General features: G+C 37.7%; 1 protein-coding gene across 10 annotated transcripts in view; it reads left to right on the top strand.

The window, feature by feature from the left end:
- LOC131680344 (tropomodulin) overlaps positions 1-20,793 on the top strand; it is a 215,522-nt gene that overhangs the window by 105,421 nt on the left and 89,308 nt on the right. The window contains exon 1 of one of the 10 annotated variants that reach the window (XM_058961090.1): positions 15,939-16,500. The exons of the other annotated variants lie outside the window; for them this stretch is intronic. Within the exon in view, the coding sequence (XP_058817073.1) occupies positions 16,498-16,500 (3 nt within the window). The 5' untranslated portion in view covers positions 15,939-16,497. Of the gene's footprint in view, positions 1-15,938; positions 16,501-20,793 lie in introns of those variants that run through there. 10 annotated transcript variants of the gene reach the window in all.

Genomic DNA, 20,793 nt, shown 5'->3' with positions numbered 1-20,793 from the left:
ATGCTGAAGATGGAAGTCTGTTCTCTGTGCTTGTACTGTTTACATGGACTTAGAAAAATTTGTGGACGACTAGATTCGCTCGAAGAAAATCGTAAAGAATTTTTCTAAGTCCATGTAAACAGTACAAGTGAACTGTCAAAAATGAACACTCAGTTCATTTGTGACGTCAGCGTAAAGTATTCAATCCTTGACAGTTCACTAGCATTGTTTACATGGACTTAGACAAATGTGGACGACTAGATTTGCTCGAAGCAAATCGCAAAGAATTGTTCTAAGTTCATGTAAACAGTACAAGCGAACTGTCAAAAATGAACATTCATTTGTGACATCAGCGCAAAGTGTTCAATTATTGGCTCGAATCAAAACTCGTGAAAATGTCAATTGACAATGAGTTCATCCGGAGTGTTTATTTTTGACATCGCTATCGCACAGTCGTACTAAAACTAGGTTTAGCCCCTATGTTTGAGTAAAGGACGATTCAGACGATACATCAGCTTCCGTCAACGTCAACGGAACTTCACCGTTCGTCAGGATAAGTTTAATAACGTTCCGTGCCGTTGATGTTGTGTGTGAATGCCTCCATTTAACTGCATGTAACTTATCCTAACGGAACGGTGACGTTCCGTTGACGTTGACGGAAGCTGATGTATCGTCTGAATCGTTCTTAAGCCGGGCAAACGAGTAGATTACTAATTTGTTTGCGAGAGGTCACCACTTCCGACAGCGGGTTGACGGTCACCTCCCTCGACGAATCCTCAGCGACTTTGCCACGCTTCGGTTCCAAGGCTTCGGTTATGCCTTAGCTTAAACAGATGTTCCTGAAGGGTATCGGATGGTAACCGGGAGTTTTCTAAAACATAAGCTGGGAAATAAAATCTTCCTGGCAATGCTCCAGCTTCCCGTTGAACTTTAACGATTTTACCACTTGGGCGGCAGTTTGACGATATGAAATGAGCTTTGTTTACTTTCGACAAGTTTTGATTCGAGCCAACAACATCCAGCCTTTGATTCGATGTCGCTACAGAATAAACTTTGTTCACATTAAATGAATTTTGATTTGAGATAACAACCTTTATACATAGACTAGCGAGGTATCAAAAATTGCAGCCAAACGGACTGTCAAAAAGTGCAGCCAAACGAGCATGATGGTTTTGAGAGGGGAAGCACAAGAGGAAGCCCATGCAAAGCTTATGGGAGCTTCCGTGATGCTCGTTTACATTCATGGTTGGGGCCCATATTATTGGCTCGAATCAAAACTCGTCGAAATGTCAATTGACGATAGGTTCATCCGGAGTGTTCATTTGTGTTTACCTTTTGCTAGCGTTGCCAATTTTATTTTGTGTCCAGCACCCAATGTGGCTACGCCACATCGCTTTTGCGCATGCTGTCCGACTTCGCTACCGCTCAGTCGGACTTAAACTAGGGATAGCCCCTATGTTTGAGTAAGCCGGGCAAACGAGTGGATCACAGGTTCGCTTGCTTCCGACGGCGGGTCGGTGGCCACATCGCCCGGGCCTCGGTTATGCGGCTAAGCCGCATCGAAATGGTACCCCTTAAACATTCTAACTTGAATCGGTTGTGTCACAGGAGCCGGAATACGAATTAGATCCAGCCAGCATTTCGGCTGAGTTAAACTGGGAAGTTTAGTAAAATTTAATCTGGAAATAATTTTTTTTTTGGCAACGCTCCAGCAACCCGTTGATTTCACCACCTGGGCGCCAGGTTGACGATATGAAATGAACTTTGTTTACTTTCGACAAGTTTTGATTCGAGCCAACAACATCCAGCCCATGGTTGCTAGTGTTACTGTTTTTGTCTCTGCAAGTCTGTGTATAAAGTGCCTGTAGTCCGGACGAATTAGGCAATCCATTAGACGTTTGTTTGACAATTCAGCGGTGGGTTCTGTCAACAAGTCTACTCCTGCGAACAGGCAAACTCGTCCGACAAATGTATTTCGTTGTCCGATTCGTTTGATGTTGGATCGAATCAACGATATTGTCGGACGTCGCACCCCTCGGAGTAACGTCAGAAAAGGTAAACAAGAAATAATCAGCTGATCAGAAACGTCTCATGGATTGCCTAATATTGTCAGGCGAGTTGGGCTGGAAGTTGTTGGCTCAAATCAATACTCAGCGAATGTAAACAATGTTTATTCTGTAGCGTCAAACTGGCGCACAGGTGGCGAAATCGTTAGAGTTCAACGGGGAGCTGGAGGGTTGCCAGAAAATTTTTATTTTCCAGTTTATGTTTTAGGAAACTTCCGGTAACCACAGAGAACAGACATATAAGCTAGAACAAACTTTCCCGAAAAACCTGCGTAAACATTTAAATGAAAATACGTTGAAAATCACCATCGCATACAGGTTCGCATGCGTGAATCACCATTGTATCCAAGTTTGCACACAAGTCCCGTATAGAGATTGCTGGGCGATCGAAGCGCCGACCAGTGGCAAGTTGCTACTTGATGTTGTCATTTCAAAGCGACATTTTTATTTCTTACACAAGTTGAAAACTTTACTTGTATGTTCTCAGTTCTCAGTGCGGTAACCATCCGATCCCCTTCAGGAAGATGTGCTTAGGGTGGGTCAATACGATGCGTATTAGCCGCATAACCGACGCCTAATGGTAATACCATATATTTAAATTTCTGCACTATTTGGTCAAAATAAAATTTCAACTATCTTCTACTAGATTTCAAAGTATTTACATCTAGCATAACAGTAAAAGTTTGTTTTGATTTTTTTATTAGCGACATTCCGATTAGTTCTAATTATTCACTGGGTGGCGCGTAAAAAGGCTGTGGACTAAGTAATGTCTGTAATGATTGCGCTTAAATCTATTTATAAAAGAACGAACAGCGTTTAATAGCTTACAATTTTAGAGTTGGTGAACTGCTTCAAATTTTTTGGTGATGGGAAAAGTCAGCAAAACTCCTTAATTTACATCAAATTAGGAGCCTTGGTGTGCATAAAAGTCGTAACCAACTTACAGCAAAGCGATAACGCCAAGAGGAAATGCGACCAACGTACACGGATTTACACTCTCTCTTCCATTTACTGTTGGTAATAGGGTTTCTTATATTTACCATCGGTTGTAGTCGACGAAAGTGAACTTGCGCCTTTCGATTTTTTCTCCTATTTTCAGCGTGCGGAACTAAAGCGCAACTGGTTTAGATGATGCGCAAGTTGATTCTCTAACATGTACACAACATGCGCTTTAGTTACCCACTCTGCAAATAGGATGAAAAACGAGAGGCGCAAGTCAATTCTTCGATTTTCAACTGCAACCAGAATATTGAATTCAAAGATCTCGAAATAAAAGAAGGAGCCGCATTTGAAAAATACCTTCTCCTTCAATGTGACATTAGTTTGCGCATTCAATTTTACTTTGTAGCATTTCTCGAATCCTTCGAAAAAAAATATATTCGAGTACTTTACCGGTACTACCGGTACTGGGGGCTTCAGTATTGCAGTACCGGTTCTCGCCAAAATGGGGCGGTACTACGAACCCTACTATGAATCGAAGAGGTGCAATTCCGTTGAGGATCCGCCGAGCGAGGTGGCCCCCGGCCCACTGCCGGAAACAAACAAACCTGTGATCTACTCGTTAGCTCGGCTTACTCAAACATAGGGGCTATCCCTAATTTAAGTCCGCCTGAGCAGTAGCGAAACCGGACACTACGCATAAGAAGCGATGTGGCGTAGCCACCTTTCGGTGGTGAAATCAAAATAAAATTGGCAACGCTAGCAAAATATAAACACAAATGAACACTCCAGATGAACCTATTGTCAATTGACACTTCGACGAGTTTTGATTCTAGCAAATAATCAGGGGGGCCCATATTATTGGCCCGAATCAAACAGCGTGGTAGCTTGTAGATATGTGGAAGCCACGTTGCTAGGCACCGACTCGCTTGTTTACATTAGGAAAAACTGAAATCTGAAGTGAAAATTCAAACGCACAAATGAGAGTTTCCGAACATTTTCCTTTGGTCATCTGTACATTGGCAGAAAATTTGAAGTTTTGTTAGTAAACGATTAAATTTTCGCGAGTGTTTTTGCAGTGGTGTGTGAAAAAAGTGCATTTGAAAAAGTGCTATGAAAACGAGAAAAAGAGTGTTTCGTAAGGAACCCCAAGTGAAGAGGGGTTATATTTTCGCACAAAACAGGAGCTACAGATGGCATTCCGTCAAAAACTCGGATTGATTGCATAGGAAAATATTCTAGCTTCCTTAAGTAGTAGTTTCGTGGCACACCAGCAAGGTTAGTGTGTTGAAAAACGTATTTTTATATTTGCTCATGTCAGATACATGGCTAGGCAGGGGAGAGGGGTGTGTGTGGCGTAGGAGCTATGTTGTGGCTCGCATGTATAATGTCCTCAACTACACTTTGTTGACAGTTTTTGAGTTGTCAGAAGTGTGCCTCAGTGTGCCACACATTGTGGTAACGAGTGAAATGATCGTGTATTACTGTGAATCGTAATCTTATATCGTGTTATCGGAAGTGATACAGTGTGTATGGCACATTGTTCTAAGCGACTCACCCCTTGGGGTGGAGCGATGTTGTCACGACAATTTTGTAACATTCCAATTTATGCCTGACACCGCTTCTGTGGTGGAGTGTTCTGTTCAGGACCACCAAATCCAGATCAACTTGGTCGGGTATTATCTAACGCAGAGCTGCTGTTTAGTTTGTTTTTATTTACATTTTCGGTACACCCTTTCACCTTCCACGGTCGTCACAGAGAAATTGTATCCTGAGATCGCTGTGCACTTCAGGTTATATTTTTAGAACACCAAACTCGTGTGGGCAACGGGCCGCCCGTTTTGCTTGGATCGTGTTTACGACAGGTTGTGAATTCGCGATAAACGAACGCACTTTTCCATTTCTTTTGCAATTTGGTTGACAATTTGAATGGGGCGATGGATGGTGGAACACCCGCGAAGTGTTGCTAATTGCCACAAATAAACTCTACAGCAATGGCACGCAATGATTCAGTGATATTTTCCATTGCGTGGTTCGTACGTTTAAAGTGACGATTATAAATGACTGAACTTTCGACGGAATATCGAACACCTATTTTAAGAACATGACGACCATCAATAGGTCACACGCCGGTTACCATACATTGTAGTTACAATGTACCGGTTTTCGTTTGCTTATGTGATGGTATCGGTCGAGCGCAACGAATCAAACTTGTTATTGCAGTATTGTAGTGTTTCGTCTTATATTGGACCATAACTTTGGCGATTTTCATCTATAAATAAAATCTGGTTCATTTAGAATCCGGATATTTAACTTGAAGGAACATAGCTTTTCTGCGTAATGAACGAAATAAATAAAATCAAATATTGTTCAGTGTTTTGACGAAGATTGAAAAACATTGTAACCGGGATGTTCGATCTTGGGCCACCAGTCTTCAGTTTCCTTGAACGCCACGCCCGTAGATATTCCTTAATTGCAAACACATATTCGCTTTATTTTGAGATCAATTTCTATGGAAGTATTTTAACGTCTATATTTTATTTAATTCCACTTTGAGTTTACAACTATGGGATCCAGTATAGAGGTTCAGTTCTTAAGATCAATGTATTCCCAAAATTTTCCAAACGTTCTTCTGATGATCAAAATAATAGGTTGTTGATGTATTGAAACATTAATATAAGAATATCTACCGAAGAGAGATTCTCATTATTTACTTTTTCTTCTGTCGATTATTCACTCATTTTCGTTGACCCCTAAACTTTTTGGATATTATACTAGCCCCATTCGTATTATGAAATAATTTAAAGGTGTTGTAATAACGTCGCACAGTGGGACGGAATCAAAAAAGTCGGACATTGATATTTGCTACGAAGCTATTAGTTATGGCACTTTGACTCGGAAAGGTTTCTTTTTTTAGTAGTTTAATATAATGTTGGAAAATTTTTATTTAAGGGGGTATATACCCAAATAAAAAAATAACTTTGCAAGTTGTTGCCAAAATTGATAGTCATGTATGGAAAGATTGTAGACGAAATGATTTTATGAAACTTTGTTGAAGTAGCGAAATGGCTATCTGTTAAGCGAATAAAATTATTGGGTGAAATTGAAGTACATGTCGGAATACCCCCTTAAAAAGTGTTTTTTAATTGTAACTTTTTTATTTGATTTTTTACAGTTTTGTTCTAGAAAGTTGTAGATGCTTTCAAAACACACCTTTTTGCGGAATAAACCAACTCGCTATCTCTTCGTTTTTAGAATGTATGCCTGTTTTTTTGGTTTTTTTGGGCTAATTTTAAGGGGCTATGGTTTGCAGAGTAGCAGGTAGTAGCAGCTAAATTTATTTTTTGTTGTTCAGCAAGAAATACCGTATTAATACATATATAAATCATAGGGGGATCTAATGGGATCCTTGGAATAATGTTGGGTAACATAGACTAGAGTTTCAATAAATTATTTATAGAATGAAGCATGAAAAATAAACTATTATGCGAAATTAATAAACATTTGAAATATTATAGTTCATTACATATATTCCGACATTCAAAGTTATTTTTTTTGTTATCAACATGCTCATAAGTCATCAGTGTCCTGCCATATATCTTCTTCGTCATTTGATGAACAAGGTATTAATATAACCGAGTATTCTAAGCAACGAAATAGCGAATCTTTCGGAGTGCATACGTTTACTCTGACCTGCTCCATTTGAATTCCTGCGAGCAGGTTTCTCGCATCCTATTGATATTACCAGCCCCATCTCAGCTTCTCACCGCCACTCTGTTGGCCACCTTTGGTTGCAAACAAAGTGGCAGCGAGAATTTGAGCTAGAGCTGATATTGACATTACCCAGTCCAACTCATCTGGAATTCCAACTGGTTTCTTGCGGAATTCCAACTGAAATAAAACAACCGAGTCTGAATGTCTGGTTTAACTTCCACGAATGAAAAGAATATATAAGAAAAATAATTATTTTAAAACAACCTTGTTATTGTTTGGGTACAGAATCCGGTGCAGATTTTTCTTTAGAAGAGTACAGATAGAAAAGATTTTTCAATTTCCGGTACAGATTTAATTGTGGCAACACTGCGTGACATTGTTTGATTTTAGATTTTTGGAATGACACCCTGCCCCCGATAGTGCAGTAAGATATTGTCAATGTCAAAACGGGAGAACTGCTAGTTCGTTAGGGTTCCAATAATTTCGTGTTGACCATTTACCATATTAACCCTTTCATGTCCAACTTTTTTCTAGTGTATGTAGGGTTTCAAATCTATTTTTTCTTGAAAACGGTGGGGTCAAGGAACACGAAAAGCCTTTTTTTATAAAGATAGGTGCTTCTCTCGCAGTGCTAGAGGCTGCTCAATTTTTACCTTCCAATGCTCAATACATTGCTCCTAGAATATTTACAATAGGCTACTTGCGTGGAAAACGTAGCCAAAGCCAGTCTAAATCGATGAGTTTTATCAGTTTGCAATAATATTGCAACAAAATGAAGATATATGAAAAATTCATTTTCCGTTGTCAATGTATACTGTGCTTGGCAGCACTGCTCCATCGGAATCCAATCAGACTAATTTCAATAACTTCAGTTCAAGAGATGGTCCTTGTAACTGGTAATACTCAAATGAAAGGCAATAGTCGCATTTATTAGCCTTCTTTGTTCTTGTGAGCAAATCTTGCCTCAATTAAAAGTTATTGCTGTTTAAAAGCGTTGTTATCCACAAACAACATGGGCATGAATGGGTTAACATAACAATTTACCAAATTACATGGTCCGGCACTTGAAATGTAACCAACTTCAGCTGACTATAAATTGGCTGAATAACAGATCGGAGTATAGTTTACAAGAACACAGAACAGGAGCGGATCCAGAAAAACATTTCGGAGGGGGTCCGAAATTTCGATTTTGAAATGTTCATTGTACAGTTCGTAATATGTAATACACTCATTTAATTAAAATTAGTCTTGGTGATAGAATCTCGTTTGAAACGATTTTGAATGTAGAACGAATTTAAAATTGATAGTTTTTTTTTTTTAAATTTCTCAAGAAGTTAAAAATTCTCGGGGCGGGTCCGGAGCCCCAAGACTCTCCCCCTGGATCCGCCACTGACACAGAAGCATTTTACCAAAAGTGAACGCAAAAAAGTGATCAGTGATGGAATTCAAAAGAAGGAGTTGCTTCGCTTGACCGAAAGCGGTCAATTTCCGCACGTCGTGATCTCTGTTGATTTTTTCTCTTCAAATTGAGGAACTCGTAAACTCTCAAAACGACAGGGTTTGCTCGACCCACCGTTCATATGAGAATTCGAATCACCGGTTGGCCACCAGGAGGCAGCACCAGCCACAAATAATGGTTTGAGCCGGTGTACCCGCAGATGGGCGCTCTCCAATCGTTTTCATCGAGCCTGGTTACACTTTCAATGCCGGACTCTGTAATACAATAATCCGGATTAAAAAGGGAGCTCTGCTTCTAACGGATTTATGTTCGCTACTCGTATAATATAACTCAGAGAATAAAAACCGTAGTTACCCAGAGACTGAGTAATGCAAATCAGAATAATCGTGTAATGTCTGATCATTGTTCGGGACATTGGCCGAATGTCATTAAAGTTTTTATTCTGCATGTTACTCATTCTAAAGTTGTTCTACTTTTAACTAAATTGAGTAGGTATTAATTCAAAAAGCAGCCAATGTAGGTGATTGTATATCCGAAGAGTTCTTCACTTCATGTGGTATTCTGCAAGGCAGCCATCTCAATCCATTGATTTTTCTCCTGTATTTCAATGCCGTCATCTTCGATTGTCATTCGCTGATGACCTCAAGTTATGCCATAGAAGCTGAACGAAGCTTTCCTTTAACGCCAACTGGAAACCTTTGCGGAATGGTGCGAAATCAATCCAATGACCCTTAATCCTAATAAATGCACGGTCATTACATTCTCGAGGAAAAAACGCCAATTCCATTCGAATACTGTACAACTCAGTTTTTCTCGATGAGCAACTGACGATTGAGCAGCATATCAGCTATATTGTCGCAAAGGCATCCCACTTTTTGTGGTTCGTAATTGAGTTCTTGTCGAACGGTCTCACAAGTACTAATGCAGCTTCTTGGTTGAAAACAATCCCATTTGCTTTTGCCGTCTTTGTTTATTATTTTCCACCAGCTAGTGATCTAGTATTTGTGTCATGTGACGTGTACGTACATGAGCCGTAGAAAAGTCTATTGCTGCTTGAAATGTCACTACTGCTAACTCGTTAAATCAACACTGGAATATTGTTCATTTGTGTGGAACCCTCATTATCTCAATGTTATCCTTCAAATTGAGACAGTACAGCGCAGATTTGTTCGTCCGAGTTCGACCTTCACATTCCACGTTTGCAGATTAATCTGACTTTTTAAATACAGGGTGTTTGGTTCATGGTTAAGAATCTCTCGGGGGGTGATAGACTGCCCTATTTGGAGAAAAAAATTGTTCTACACATACCATCAAATCTCAACCGTTACATAGTTATTGAACTTTTAGTGTAAAAAACTTATTTGTCTTAAAATACCTCTAACTTGAAAAGTATACTTTGTATTTTAAATGTTTTAGTTCCATTCGAAAGGTGAGAAAATTTCGCATTGAGTGATGCCCTCACATGTTTCAGCCAATGAGTTTAAGTAGCCTTCTCAAAGTAATTTATTGAAAATTAAACAATTTTAAACGATTTTTCGTTCATTTCTTGAAAATCCTAATAGTTAACCTCATCATTTTAATAATTCAGATTGTTAGTCTTGATGAGCTGCTTAATTCGTTCTTTGACACGATACGCTTACCTTTTCTTATTTTCATGATTTTGGGTTATTCAACTTGGATATTTTTATCTCATTTTCACTAGTACCAGCTCTAATTGAAAAATTATGGCACTTATTGTACTTTTTTTTTCTTTTTATTCGAAAGCCAGGAAAATTTTACAGTGAAAAATGTATTAATACCTTTCAGTTAAGTGAATTTAGTATTCTTTTAAAAGTAAATTAGTTTAAAGTTAGTGCTATTATTAGCATTTTCGTTAATTTTCTTAAAATAGTAAATAATAAACATCACCATTATTATCATGGAAATAATGCATCTCAGCAAGTTCTACAGTTCTTTCTTTGACTCCATTCAATTATCTCTTTTGGTTTCAACGCAAAATCGTTTTTATCACATCGTTTCATATGCAAAAATAATGATTTCGAACCCACTACATTTGTAGGGAGCTCATGCTGTGTTAACTATTAAATAGCAGCAACATGAAAAGAGATATAGACAAAGTGTCTAATAAAAAGTTATAGAGAACATTAAGGGGCATCAAATGAACAATAGTAACGATAAATTTTGTTGATTAATAATTAGAATAATTAAAAAACTCTCCAAAAAACACAAATTTTGAGTTATTTCGTTAGTAAAAAATCATTTAGTACACTTAACTAAGAGATATTTGCACATACACTGATAGGACATTTTCTCAGCTTTCCAATGAAATCTTGTTAATAACGATATAAAGCATATTTTTAGATTAGAGTCTTTTTAGCACTTGCAAGTCGGTTACAGGAAAAGTATAGTAATGAAATTACAAAGAAATGAGAGGAGATAGAAATATGACGTCCAAGAACAAATTATGAATCGTCCTAAAACCCAACTTTTAGATAATGGATATTGCTACAATCATACTTCATTATTTCGAGAAAATTAGCAAAAACCTCCTCAAAAACACTAACTTTTAACTACTTTACAGCTAAAAGGTAGTTAAAACTAATTACTTAAAAGATATGAGAACACTATTCAATAGGTAATTTTCTCACCTTTCGAATGGAACTGAAATATTTAAAATACAAAGTATACTTTTAAAATTAGAGGTATTTTAAGACAAATAAGTTTTTTACACAAAAAGTTCAATAACTCTGTAACGGTTGAGATTTGATGGTATGTGTAGAACAATTTTTTTCTCCAAATATAGCAGTCTATCACTCCCCGAGAGATTCTTAACCATGAACCAAACACCCTGTATATTAAAAATTATCACGATGAATTTGTTGATATTAATTATGAATAAATAAATAAATCTCGACAAACATGTCAAATGGTCCTAAATGCAAATGAGAGCCTCTCTTTGTTTACTCTCTCTTTCGATTATTACGGCGTCATCTTAAAACTTTTCAATATTGTTTCAGGATATATCGAAAAACTCTGATTTCGACTAGCTTATTTTGCTAAGAGTTGAGTAACAAACGTATAAACTGCCGAGTTATTAGCGAAAGAGAATGTAAACAAAGAGAAACTGTCATTTGCACTTGGGACCATTTGACATGTTTGGCTACAAATAAACAAATCACAAGCAACTCTTTCTGATATACAAGTCCATAGAGTTCTATGCAAATGATTTCACTCACACTACTTGAAGGTTTGTTTTCCTCCAGCTTTCATATATGAAACTGTCAGCCAATTTAAACATTTGAATTAGTTCTCGTAAAGTATTTATAATGGTGTTGAAATACTCTATGTCGCTGTACAACTTATTCGGGAGACGTAGAATTCCGGTTGGTCATATTCCATCATGAAAATAATCCGACCGTTCGATTTTTTTCCTCCATTTATGACAGGTGTAGGAAAACAAACCGTTAAATACACTTTTACAGTTACAGATTGTCAAGTACTCTATAAGAATACGAATCCAATAGAGTTCTATGCAAATGATTTTACTCACACTACTTGGGGTTTTGTTTTCCTCCACCTGTCATATGTAGAACTGTCAGACAATTTAAACGTTGGAAATCGCTTTCCTAAAGTATTTATAATGGTGTTTAAATGCTCTATAGGGTGCTTGCAGAGCGCATATGTATTGGTGAGCCGTTGGGCAGGCAAAAATGACAGTTGCATATAATGTATATGGAGCGGATAGATTGATTTATTTTAAATATTTAATTCACAATTTTAAGAGCAAATATGAGAAAATGTAATGTATTATAGGAATCACAATTAAATATTCATTGCGTGACATAATGTTTTCTATCGTTTAAACCGGATACGCGGACAAAATAAGTAAAGCATTGCCAATGCTATGCTTCATACCCATGGAAACAACGAGCATTCCAAAAGATTTTTGCAGAAAAAATGGTTTTTATTTCAAATTTGTGAAATATTTTGTGCATCGAGAGTTTATGCATACAAAAAAGCTTCTAGACTTGAAAGTTTTTAAGGCCTATACGACTCAAGGGGGGTCGGGGTAAGGGTTTCGGTATAAAGAAAACACTTTTTGCGATTTTTTAGAAATTTGAGTGAAGCGAATTAATCAAAACTTATACATTATAATATTTCATTTCATGCTGTAATTTTTCTATGCAAAAATATCAACAAGCGAGTCGGAGGTGAAGCTTTTCGTAGAACGTCTTTGAAGAAACACGACTTGAAGTGTTAACTGCCATTTAAAGACTACTGAACCGATTTATTTCAATCTTTGCATATACATTCTATGTACAAAATACCTAACCCCTACGTTGAGTCTTCGAGATAATTTTTCAAAAGTTTTGCTCGATTCGCTTCAGTTAAATTTCTAAAAAAATCGCAAAAAAGTGTTTTTTTTCATACTGAAACTCTTTACCCGTACTCCCACCCCCTGATACAAGTTTTAAACATGTTGAATTTGGCTTTCTTATCATAAATAATAGGGTGAAATTTTATGCTATTTCAATGCATATTTGAAAAATGTAATTTGTAAAAAATTAAAGTTTTGTTTTTATAGGTGAAAAAATATGATATCTGAAGTGAGTGTCAGTAGATTCCACAGGAGCAAACCAAATGTTTCTTACGTTTACATGCTTGGGTTTGGAAAATTTGGTTTGATACCAAGTCGGTCTACTTCAGTACATTTAGTATTGTACATTTCCCTACGATTGAACCGAGCAGTTCTGGACAATTAAACGCCAGCGAAAAGCGAAACCATACTTCCTCTTCACGATTGTCCTTTTTGCAACCATCAATTACACACGTTCTAAACGCGAGTTTATATGTAAAAATCTTCCAATAATCCTTTGTATTTATTGCCATATAATCACAGAGTATTATTATGGAACTGGGTGGATTTATTGTTGAGAAGAATATCATTTTGCTCGAACTTTTAACTTGCTGCATGGAACGTAAACATGCAATGTGTGCCCAACAGATGCTTTGACTGTGTGTGTAGCAAGAGCCCTATGTCAATGTGAAACTAATTCCGGAGACTACAATACCGGTTGGGTTCGATCCACCATGCCAATAATCCGCCCGAAAAGCTATTTTTTCGATTTGTTTTCCTCCAGCTATCAATAATTATGACAGGTGCAGGAAAACAAATCGTTGAACACACTAATACAGTTACAGATTGTCAAGTACCTTCAACCATTTAAACAGTAGATAAATTTGGCATCACTGTTATCAGAAATAAAGGAAGGTAACGCTCCCGTAACACCACAAACTCCAACTTATCGTTTTGCACGCTTTTGTTTTTTCTCCTCCCCTTCGGCATTCATTCATGATGATCATGCGTTCATTCATGCTTTGCGCTTTGGCAGACAGCATGCTGCTAGTGCATTTGTGTCTGTATGCTCGTCTTTGTTTTCTCCAGCATAACCAACGGTTGGTGGTGCTATCCCATTCACTCCAATACCGTTCAGCATAAATATGTACCGCTATGTATGCGAGACCGTTTCATCGATCGGTTCGTTCAGAGCGGGGGGAGATGGCATGAATCGAGAAAAACGTTTTTTTTTCACCAGCACTGGTTTTTTTTACCGATAACAGTGGCACATGTTTTAGTAAATAATTTTTGATGTTAGCTCGAGTAATATATGATTAGTGCAATTTATAAAATTTACTTTGAAGAGAAATATTGAATAAACTGTTGTTTGATTGTATTCTGTATCACCACAAAATCAAAATGCACAAATAAGATTACCAGGTTTATTATCGAAAAAATACCAAAACATGGTTCTCCCATCCATAATGTTCCAAGTAAATGTAAATGTTCAACAGCGTTTTTCTCGGCTTACTGTTTTTCAATATGGGACTCTTAAGCTTTTATGGGCAGTATACATCTAGCAAACTTATTGAAATGGTCCTATATGCAAATAAGAGGCTCTGTTTACATTCTCTTTTGCTAATAACTCGGTGTCCTTTTCTTTGCATAAAATGCTAATCGATTTCATAGCCTTTCAATATGTATTGAACAATTATAAAAAAGTTCTATGGTGGCCCGTAATAATTGAAAGGGAAAGTCTCATTTGTACATTGGTCCATTTTAATAAGTACGCGAGATATTAAGACTTTTTTCATTAGGTTCCATCTACAAAAGAGAGCCTTATTACTGAAAAACCATAAAACATTCAAAACATTTATCAGTAAGATTTGAAGGACAAAGGTTTTTACTAGCTTATTATGCAAATAGTTGAGGGAATTCAGCAAGCCGACCAGGGATATCGCGGAAGGGAAAGTAAACAAAGAGAGTCTCTCTTTTGTATATTGGACCTATTGAAAAAAATGTCTTCATGTTCATATCGTAGCAGTAGGTGAAAGAATAAGCATACCTTTGCCGTCATCTGTTAACATAAGCGGGTCTTACACGTTCAATATTATCGGCTATCGGTATCGGCTCCCTTGTCCAATGGTATCGATCTATCCAATAATCTGACAAATGGTAACCAACGTAACATCAATTGCAGCACTTGCACGGGGCAATGCTACCATTACGGCACCAAAAATAAAATACTTCTCGACAAACATATGATTACGGCCTAAAAGCCAACTGTCAAAATCCACTTTGAATGGAAATTCCGGACAAACCGTTGCACGCCAATCGCAGATGTTGGTAGTAAACGAAAGAGAAAAGTTTTCTCTTTCAAAAACTGCTGTGAACTATGTTCGGCTAGTAACGGTTTGTCTGGAAATTCCATTCAAAGTGGATTTTGACAGTTGGTTTTTAGGCCGTAATCATATGTTTGTCGAGACTTCTAATGCTGTTAAAGGAAAAAAAAAACTGTTGACGATATAAATTCATCGATTGGATATACGTGTTGATAGAAATGTACTCAATATGTCAACACGTATTGCTCGTGCGAGCCCTGCTAAATGAGTGACGTAACTTTGCTTTTATGACTTTTCTCCAAAATATCTGCAATGGTTAAAAAATGGTCGGTGTTAAGTCAGACCAGACTAAGTGACAAAATATTGATTTCGAGAAAAACGAGTTTAAAGTTTGAATCGCAGCATCCTTTACATTATGATTGGAAGTTAATTTTTGCCATAATTCTTGTTTATTGTTACATATTTCAAATCTGGCAAAAGTCGAATGTAGCTGACGATATTCTTTATCCAGTGCTATCATTTCATTTTTTGATGTTTTGCGACTTAGTCCGGTCTGACTTAATGCCGACCAAATATCCTTAATAAATTGGTCAAATAAAATCAACTAGCACTGAAAACAATTTATATGTTTTCTAATTTTTCACGTTTTTCTACCCGCCATAATAACAAAAGTAACAGCTAGTCTGTGCTGACTCCTTACCATACTAGCAGAGCCCACCGGTCGTTCCTGTGTGTTGGTGTGCCCGCCTGCTGCACTGCTTGGGCTTCATTCAATGAATTGGTATTGCCGTTTTCAAGCAAACTTTCTAATAATGCGGGAATTTGAAGACGACCGCAAGTCTTTAAAATGAAGAATTAAATCAACATTTTATTCAGTTTCCCTAGAATTCCCTAGATATTTAATAAAACTAAGCTGTTATGTCACAAAACCAGACGAGAACCAGTTTTTGATTTCAACCATTTCGATTATCATTGCGGTTATCCTATTTTCGATTGACAACCGCCAACTATATCAGTAAAAGCAATACACGGCATAGTTTGAGTGCCGCCCGTCCGTATACTGTTTAGCGTTAAGCAACCGCAAAGTGGTTGTGTTTCAGTTGTGTGTTGTTTTGCAGCAGTGATCATCAGCAGCAAGTGGTGGGCTCTCCCCCAATCGATCCACGACTTAGGATACTTGGTACATATATTGCAATTGCTGATTGCAATCGGGGTTTTTTTCGGCGAAGTCTTTAGCTATTGTCAGTGTTTACCTACCCGTCAGTAAGAAGAGGTGACAGAAAATCGCTCCGTGAGTGGATTAGTCTTGCGATTAGTGTGCAGTGTGTTGCAGCTATATTTACCGAGTGCATTCCTTTCTTCTACTCCGAATTCGGCGTTTTTTGTTCAGTAGAAAAGTGTCAAAGTGTCGCTGGTTTTTTTTTCTTCGGTTTAATTGATACACCGTTGTGTTCGTGTCTGAAATTTGGTGTGTGTTTCTGTCGATTCATTCAGAGGAAGGAAAAAAAATATACAGAGGCGACCCAGCCCAAAGTGTTGACTTTCGAGACTTATTACCTCAAAGTTCTTGTAAGTTAAGTGTGTACCAAAGTGTTCTGCTCTAGTGGCTACATTATCTGGATTATCGCGAGCGAGGAAGATAACAACCAATACTCTACCATGGTAATGTCGATTTATTTACTTTAATAGATAATGAAATTATTTTTTCCCAATGGTTCCACTTGAATGATGTCGCCTGAACGGCAAACACCCTATAGCTCAAGTGTTAATTGATAAGTTTTGTTCATATTTTATTGAGAAGTTCTGCATGAAGTCATCATATACCTGTCAAAGGCGAAGGACTGTACGCACACAATCATCGTTTCGGGTTCCATGTGACGATTCATCTCCGGCAGGGATGCCAGTTAGAACCGAATTTCTGTTTGGAGGGGTTGACAAATAATTCAACGCTTTTTTGTGAAAAGGGCGATACTTACAAATCAATAGTAATTCTTCAAAAGGGCTAATGAGACTTTTGTAAACAAACTTATTTCGCTCATTATTCCGCTACCGAGTTGAGTTTCATGAAAAATGCACATGAATCAACATCTTTCTTGGTAGAATCATTTTCAAATGTTTTCTGTGTTGAAATGATAACAAATTAGGAGAAATCAGCAAAACAAAAGTTTGTTTACAAATCTTATTAGCCCTATTCAAATGTTGATATGGAAATGTAAACATATGGCTTTTTTCATATATACGAATAAGGGCTTTGAAACGCAACAAATTAACCTAAAAATTTTGATTCTACGATATTGCTTTCTTAAACTAAAGCAAAAATACAACGGGCGAAACTGTATTTTTGTTTGTTTATTTAAAGTTTCGCCCTCCACGCTCCATGCAAACAAACAGGGCGATACTTTTTTTGCTAGCAGTTTAGAGGCGAAACTGTTATTTTCGTATTTTTTGGGATTATCAAGCTGATACCAGCTGTAAATAGTAACAATGATCTGTATTGAAAAAACACGGACGAAATCGGTGGTGTAGAACGGTAGTTATTGTAAAAAAACGTAAGGGCAATACTTCAATGCTGATAGGTGGGACCGAAAAAGTAAACAATCGCCAAAGGGGCGATACTATCATTTTGTCAATTTCAATAGCAAAAACAAATTTAATAATTTCAAATACTTTATGAAGTTTTGGGTTTCGATCACTGAATCATGCAATCTATCCTAGATTGCATGATTCAAAAGAATAAAAAAACACAATAGTTCTTAAATAGGAAATAAAACCAAGTCTGAAAATATTCACTGTTGATTTTCTTTGAATGGTATCACTGCTAGTATCGCCCTTTTCAAGAAAAAGCGCTGAATTTTGTTTTGGTGATATAGATCAAGGGATCAACAGATGCATAAACAGTCTGTCTTAAACCGGAACTCCTATTCCTTGAACTGAAAAATAGCTGCAACTACCAGAATCTTGTAAACACTAACAAAATTACAATTCATAATCAGTCAGTAAATTTAGTTTTTCTTTGAAATTATCTTTTCATCTTCTTATTAAAAAAAATACCGTTTTGGAAAGAATAAACAAAGAACGAAAAAGATAATCGATAGATCGGTATGATTTGAAGGATCGAGTTACAGTTTTCGACAAAGTTTTAGACATTTGTTAAAATATCGAGCAACTACTCCAAGTGGTTGAAACGTGGAGCAGGTGGTCACGATAGGGTAAAGTTTGACGTATTATGATTTTTCATTGCTTTTGGAAAAGGGAGTTAAAAGTAACTTCCGATTACACCGTGTTACAGTGATTTTGCACTTTTTAAAAGACCTAGTAAGCTTTGTAGACTTTATAGACAAATGCAACACAAACAATGTTTTACTTGTTATAGAGTTTTCATAGTTCGCTAAATACTGGGTACTTTCGTATTGCTGCCCTAAAACCGCATATTATTTTTAACAAAAGGACATAACATAGCATACCGTCTTCTTTTCGGGGCAAATATAAGATCAAAAATCGGTTTATGTTTATGTCAATTGTATCCGATGGTCGAATTTGCCCCACCTTACCCTATTGTTGAGTCGCATAAGCTTAATCCGTCCTAGGGATTTTCTGGACAGATTTAGGGGATGTGTGCTCAATTTGGATCACCGCCGATATAACTAGTTTGTGGCGTTCAGGGTCAGCGAATTACTAGTCTCAACGTATGTGGAATGCAACTGGATATCGATGAAATCAAATGTCACCGACAAGGCTTTGAAATAGCTGATGTGCCAAGCCTTGAGACGTCCAGCCGTTGGTTTCATGCTTCAGATTTTCTGTGGCGATTAATACAAGCGCGACCAGTATGGAACCCAAGCGTCGGTTCGGCATCCGAAGGACGTAATGTGCATCATCTCACTCCAAAACCGTCGATTGAGTTTGAAGATTTTTGACCTGGATTTATTAGATGCAGTGCTTAGCATTCTTCTCTCGGTTTCCGGGGAACGACCGTAACAGGGTACTAAAATAACCGCTGTTATAAGGTATGCTGACCAACGAGGAATTTGTTGCTACTGAGAATGAATGCTACTAACTCGTCCAATCCAAATTTTCCCGAAGACCTACTGATATTAAGAGGAGCTGAAATGCAGAACGGACAACGAAATAAACACTACCAAAAGCTAGCCCATTGTATAAACTCAATCCAGTTCTCGATACGCAAGAGATTTTTTGGATACCAAACTGCTTTGAACGAGGTTCGAACCTAGTATTACGTGCCAGCTCTTCGATCCGTGCATCGCCGAGTCCTTCGCAACTGCCAGAAAAGGATGGTCTGCCTCAACCTCCAATGATGGGATAGCTTCCGCCTCAGTAACTTCTCCTGGCCCTTCTCGTATATCGGAATGGACTGTTCCGGCTTTATACATGTTATTGTTGGCCGTAGGATCGAAAAACGTTGAGGAGTTTTGATAACCTACATGACCACGCGAGCTATTCGTTCGAAGATAACTCCCTCGCTCACGACAGATTCATGCGTCCTTACGCTGCGAATTTTAAGGGTACGGGGTACCCTTAAAATTCGCAGGGTAAGGGTACGCCAATTAAAATTATAAGCGACCGGAGAAGCGTTTGTTCTGAAAGGAGCCTTGAAAAATCTCGACCGAGAGAGGCTGATGAAGCGTTTTTTGGCCGTAGATACGAATTGGTCATCTAATACGCCAACGTCGCCGCACTTAGAAGGTTGCTGGGAAGAGAAATAAGCTGAAGCTCTTGGCAACCGTTGAACTACTGCGAAATATGCACACTAAAATTGAAACGATGATTAAGTTAAGTTTGCTTACTGTGTTGATAGTGGCTAGGTTAGGTTCATCTAACGGTTCAAAGCACCCGAAAGCGTTTGACGTTAGCGGTTTTAAGACACATTTTCAGCCAAAGCTATACGAAATTGTTTGTTAGAGGTTCAATTTTCAGTTTCTGCTAAATATTATCGTTTCTGACCAGGTTGGCCAGTGAGAATCGGTGCCGAAGGCAGTCATGTTTGGCATACATACCGTCATCATAAATCACAGGTTTATTGACAGAATACTAATATAAACAAAACTGAGAATGTACATGTCAGTTTTGTACATAATACGACCTATGTTGGATGTTCCGCACTACGATTCCGATGCCGACTCCGCGGTACAATAGCATTTCTCATAATACTGAACTAGCAACAATGAAACTGATCCCAAAGTTTTGTAATATTCTTGAAAAACTATATAAAATCTCATCTAAAATGATATTGATACTTTGATTCAAATAATGTTTCTGAATTCTACGTGAAAATCATCCGGAACATCTTTAATACTTGGCTGATCGTGCCAGCGATTAGGCCTACGTTGTGTTTTGTTGAAGGACAAGGAAATGCGGATCAAACATCGTTTTCCAAATCGCCTGAATGAGGTTCCAGAGGACCATGGACAGTAGGCAGCAGAATCTTCTCAGATACCAACACGTAAATACATTATACAACTTCGCCGGTTTATTCTACAAAGTATGACAACGACGGACCATCCGCTCAAGGCGGTGGGTTGACTAGCACTGAGGATTTTTATTTATTATTTTAAGAAACATTTACATTTAATCCTTAATATAATAATGGTAAATTTAGAGCACATATACGCATACTTTGGGTTCGCATATGATATCGACGGTAGAACTGAAATCACAGTACTATGTAAGGGGCGTCCATGAACGGTGTGTTACAACACTGGCTAATTCATGAATCTAGTTCTAGAAGTTTTTCGAAATGATTTGTTCACGTTGCGTTGCCTTAAATTCGTAGTTCCCAGTGAAAAGTTGACCCTTTTTGTCACATAATAACATTCATAAAGTTGTTCTTAGAACTAGATGTTTTTTTGGTGTTTCGTGAATTCTCATTCGAATGAGCTCGTACTTATGACCTACACACGTTTTTTTTGCTACAAATGATCTTCCAGAAGATCTGGA

This window comes from Topomyia yanbarensis, chromosome 1, assembly GCF_030247195.1.
Source record: "Topomyia yanbarensis strain Yona2022 chromosome 1, ASM3024719v1, whole genome shotgun sequence".
Taxonomy (NCBI): domain Eukaryota; kingdom Metazoa; phylum Arthropoda; class Insecta; order Diptera; family Culicidae; genus Topomyia; species Topomyia yanbarensis.
Note: the sequence above shows the minus strand (reverse complement) of the source record. Positions and strands in the feature narration are given on the sequence as shown.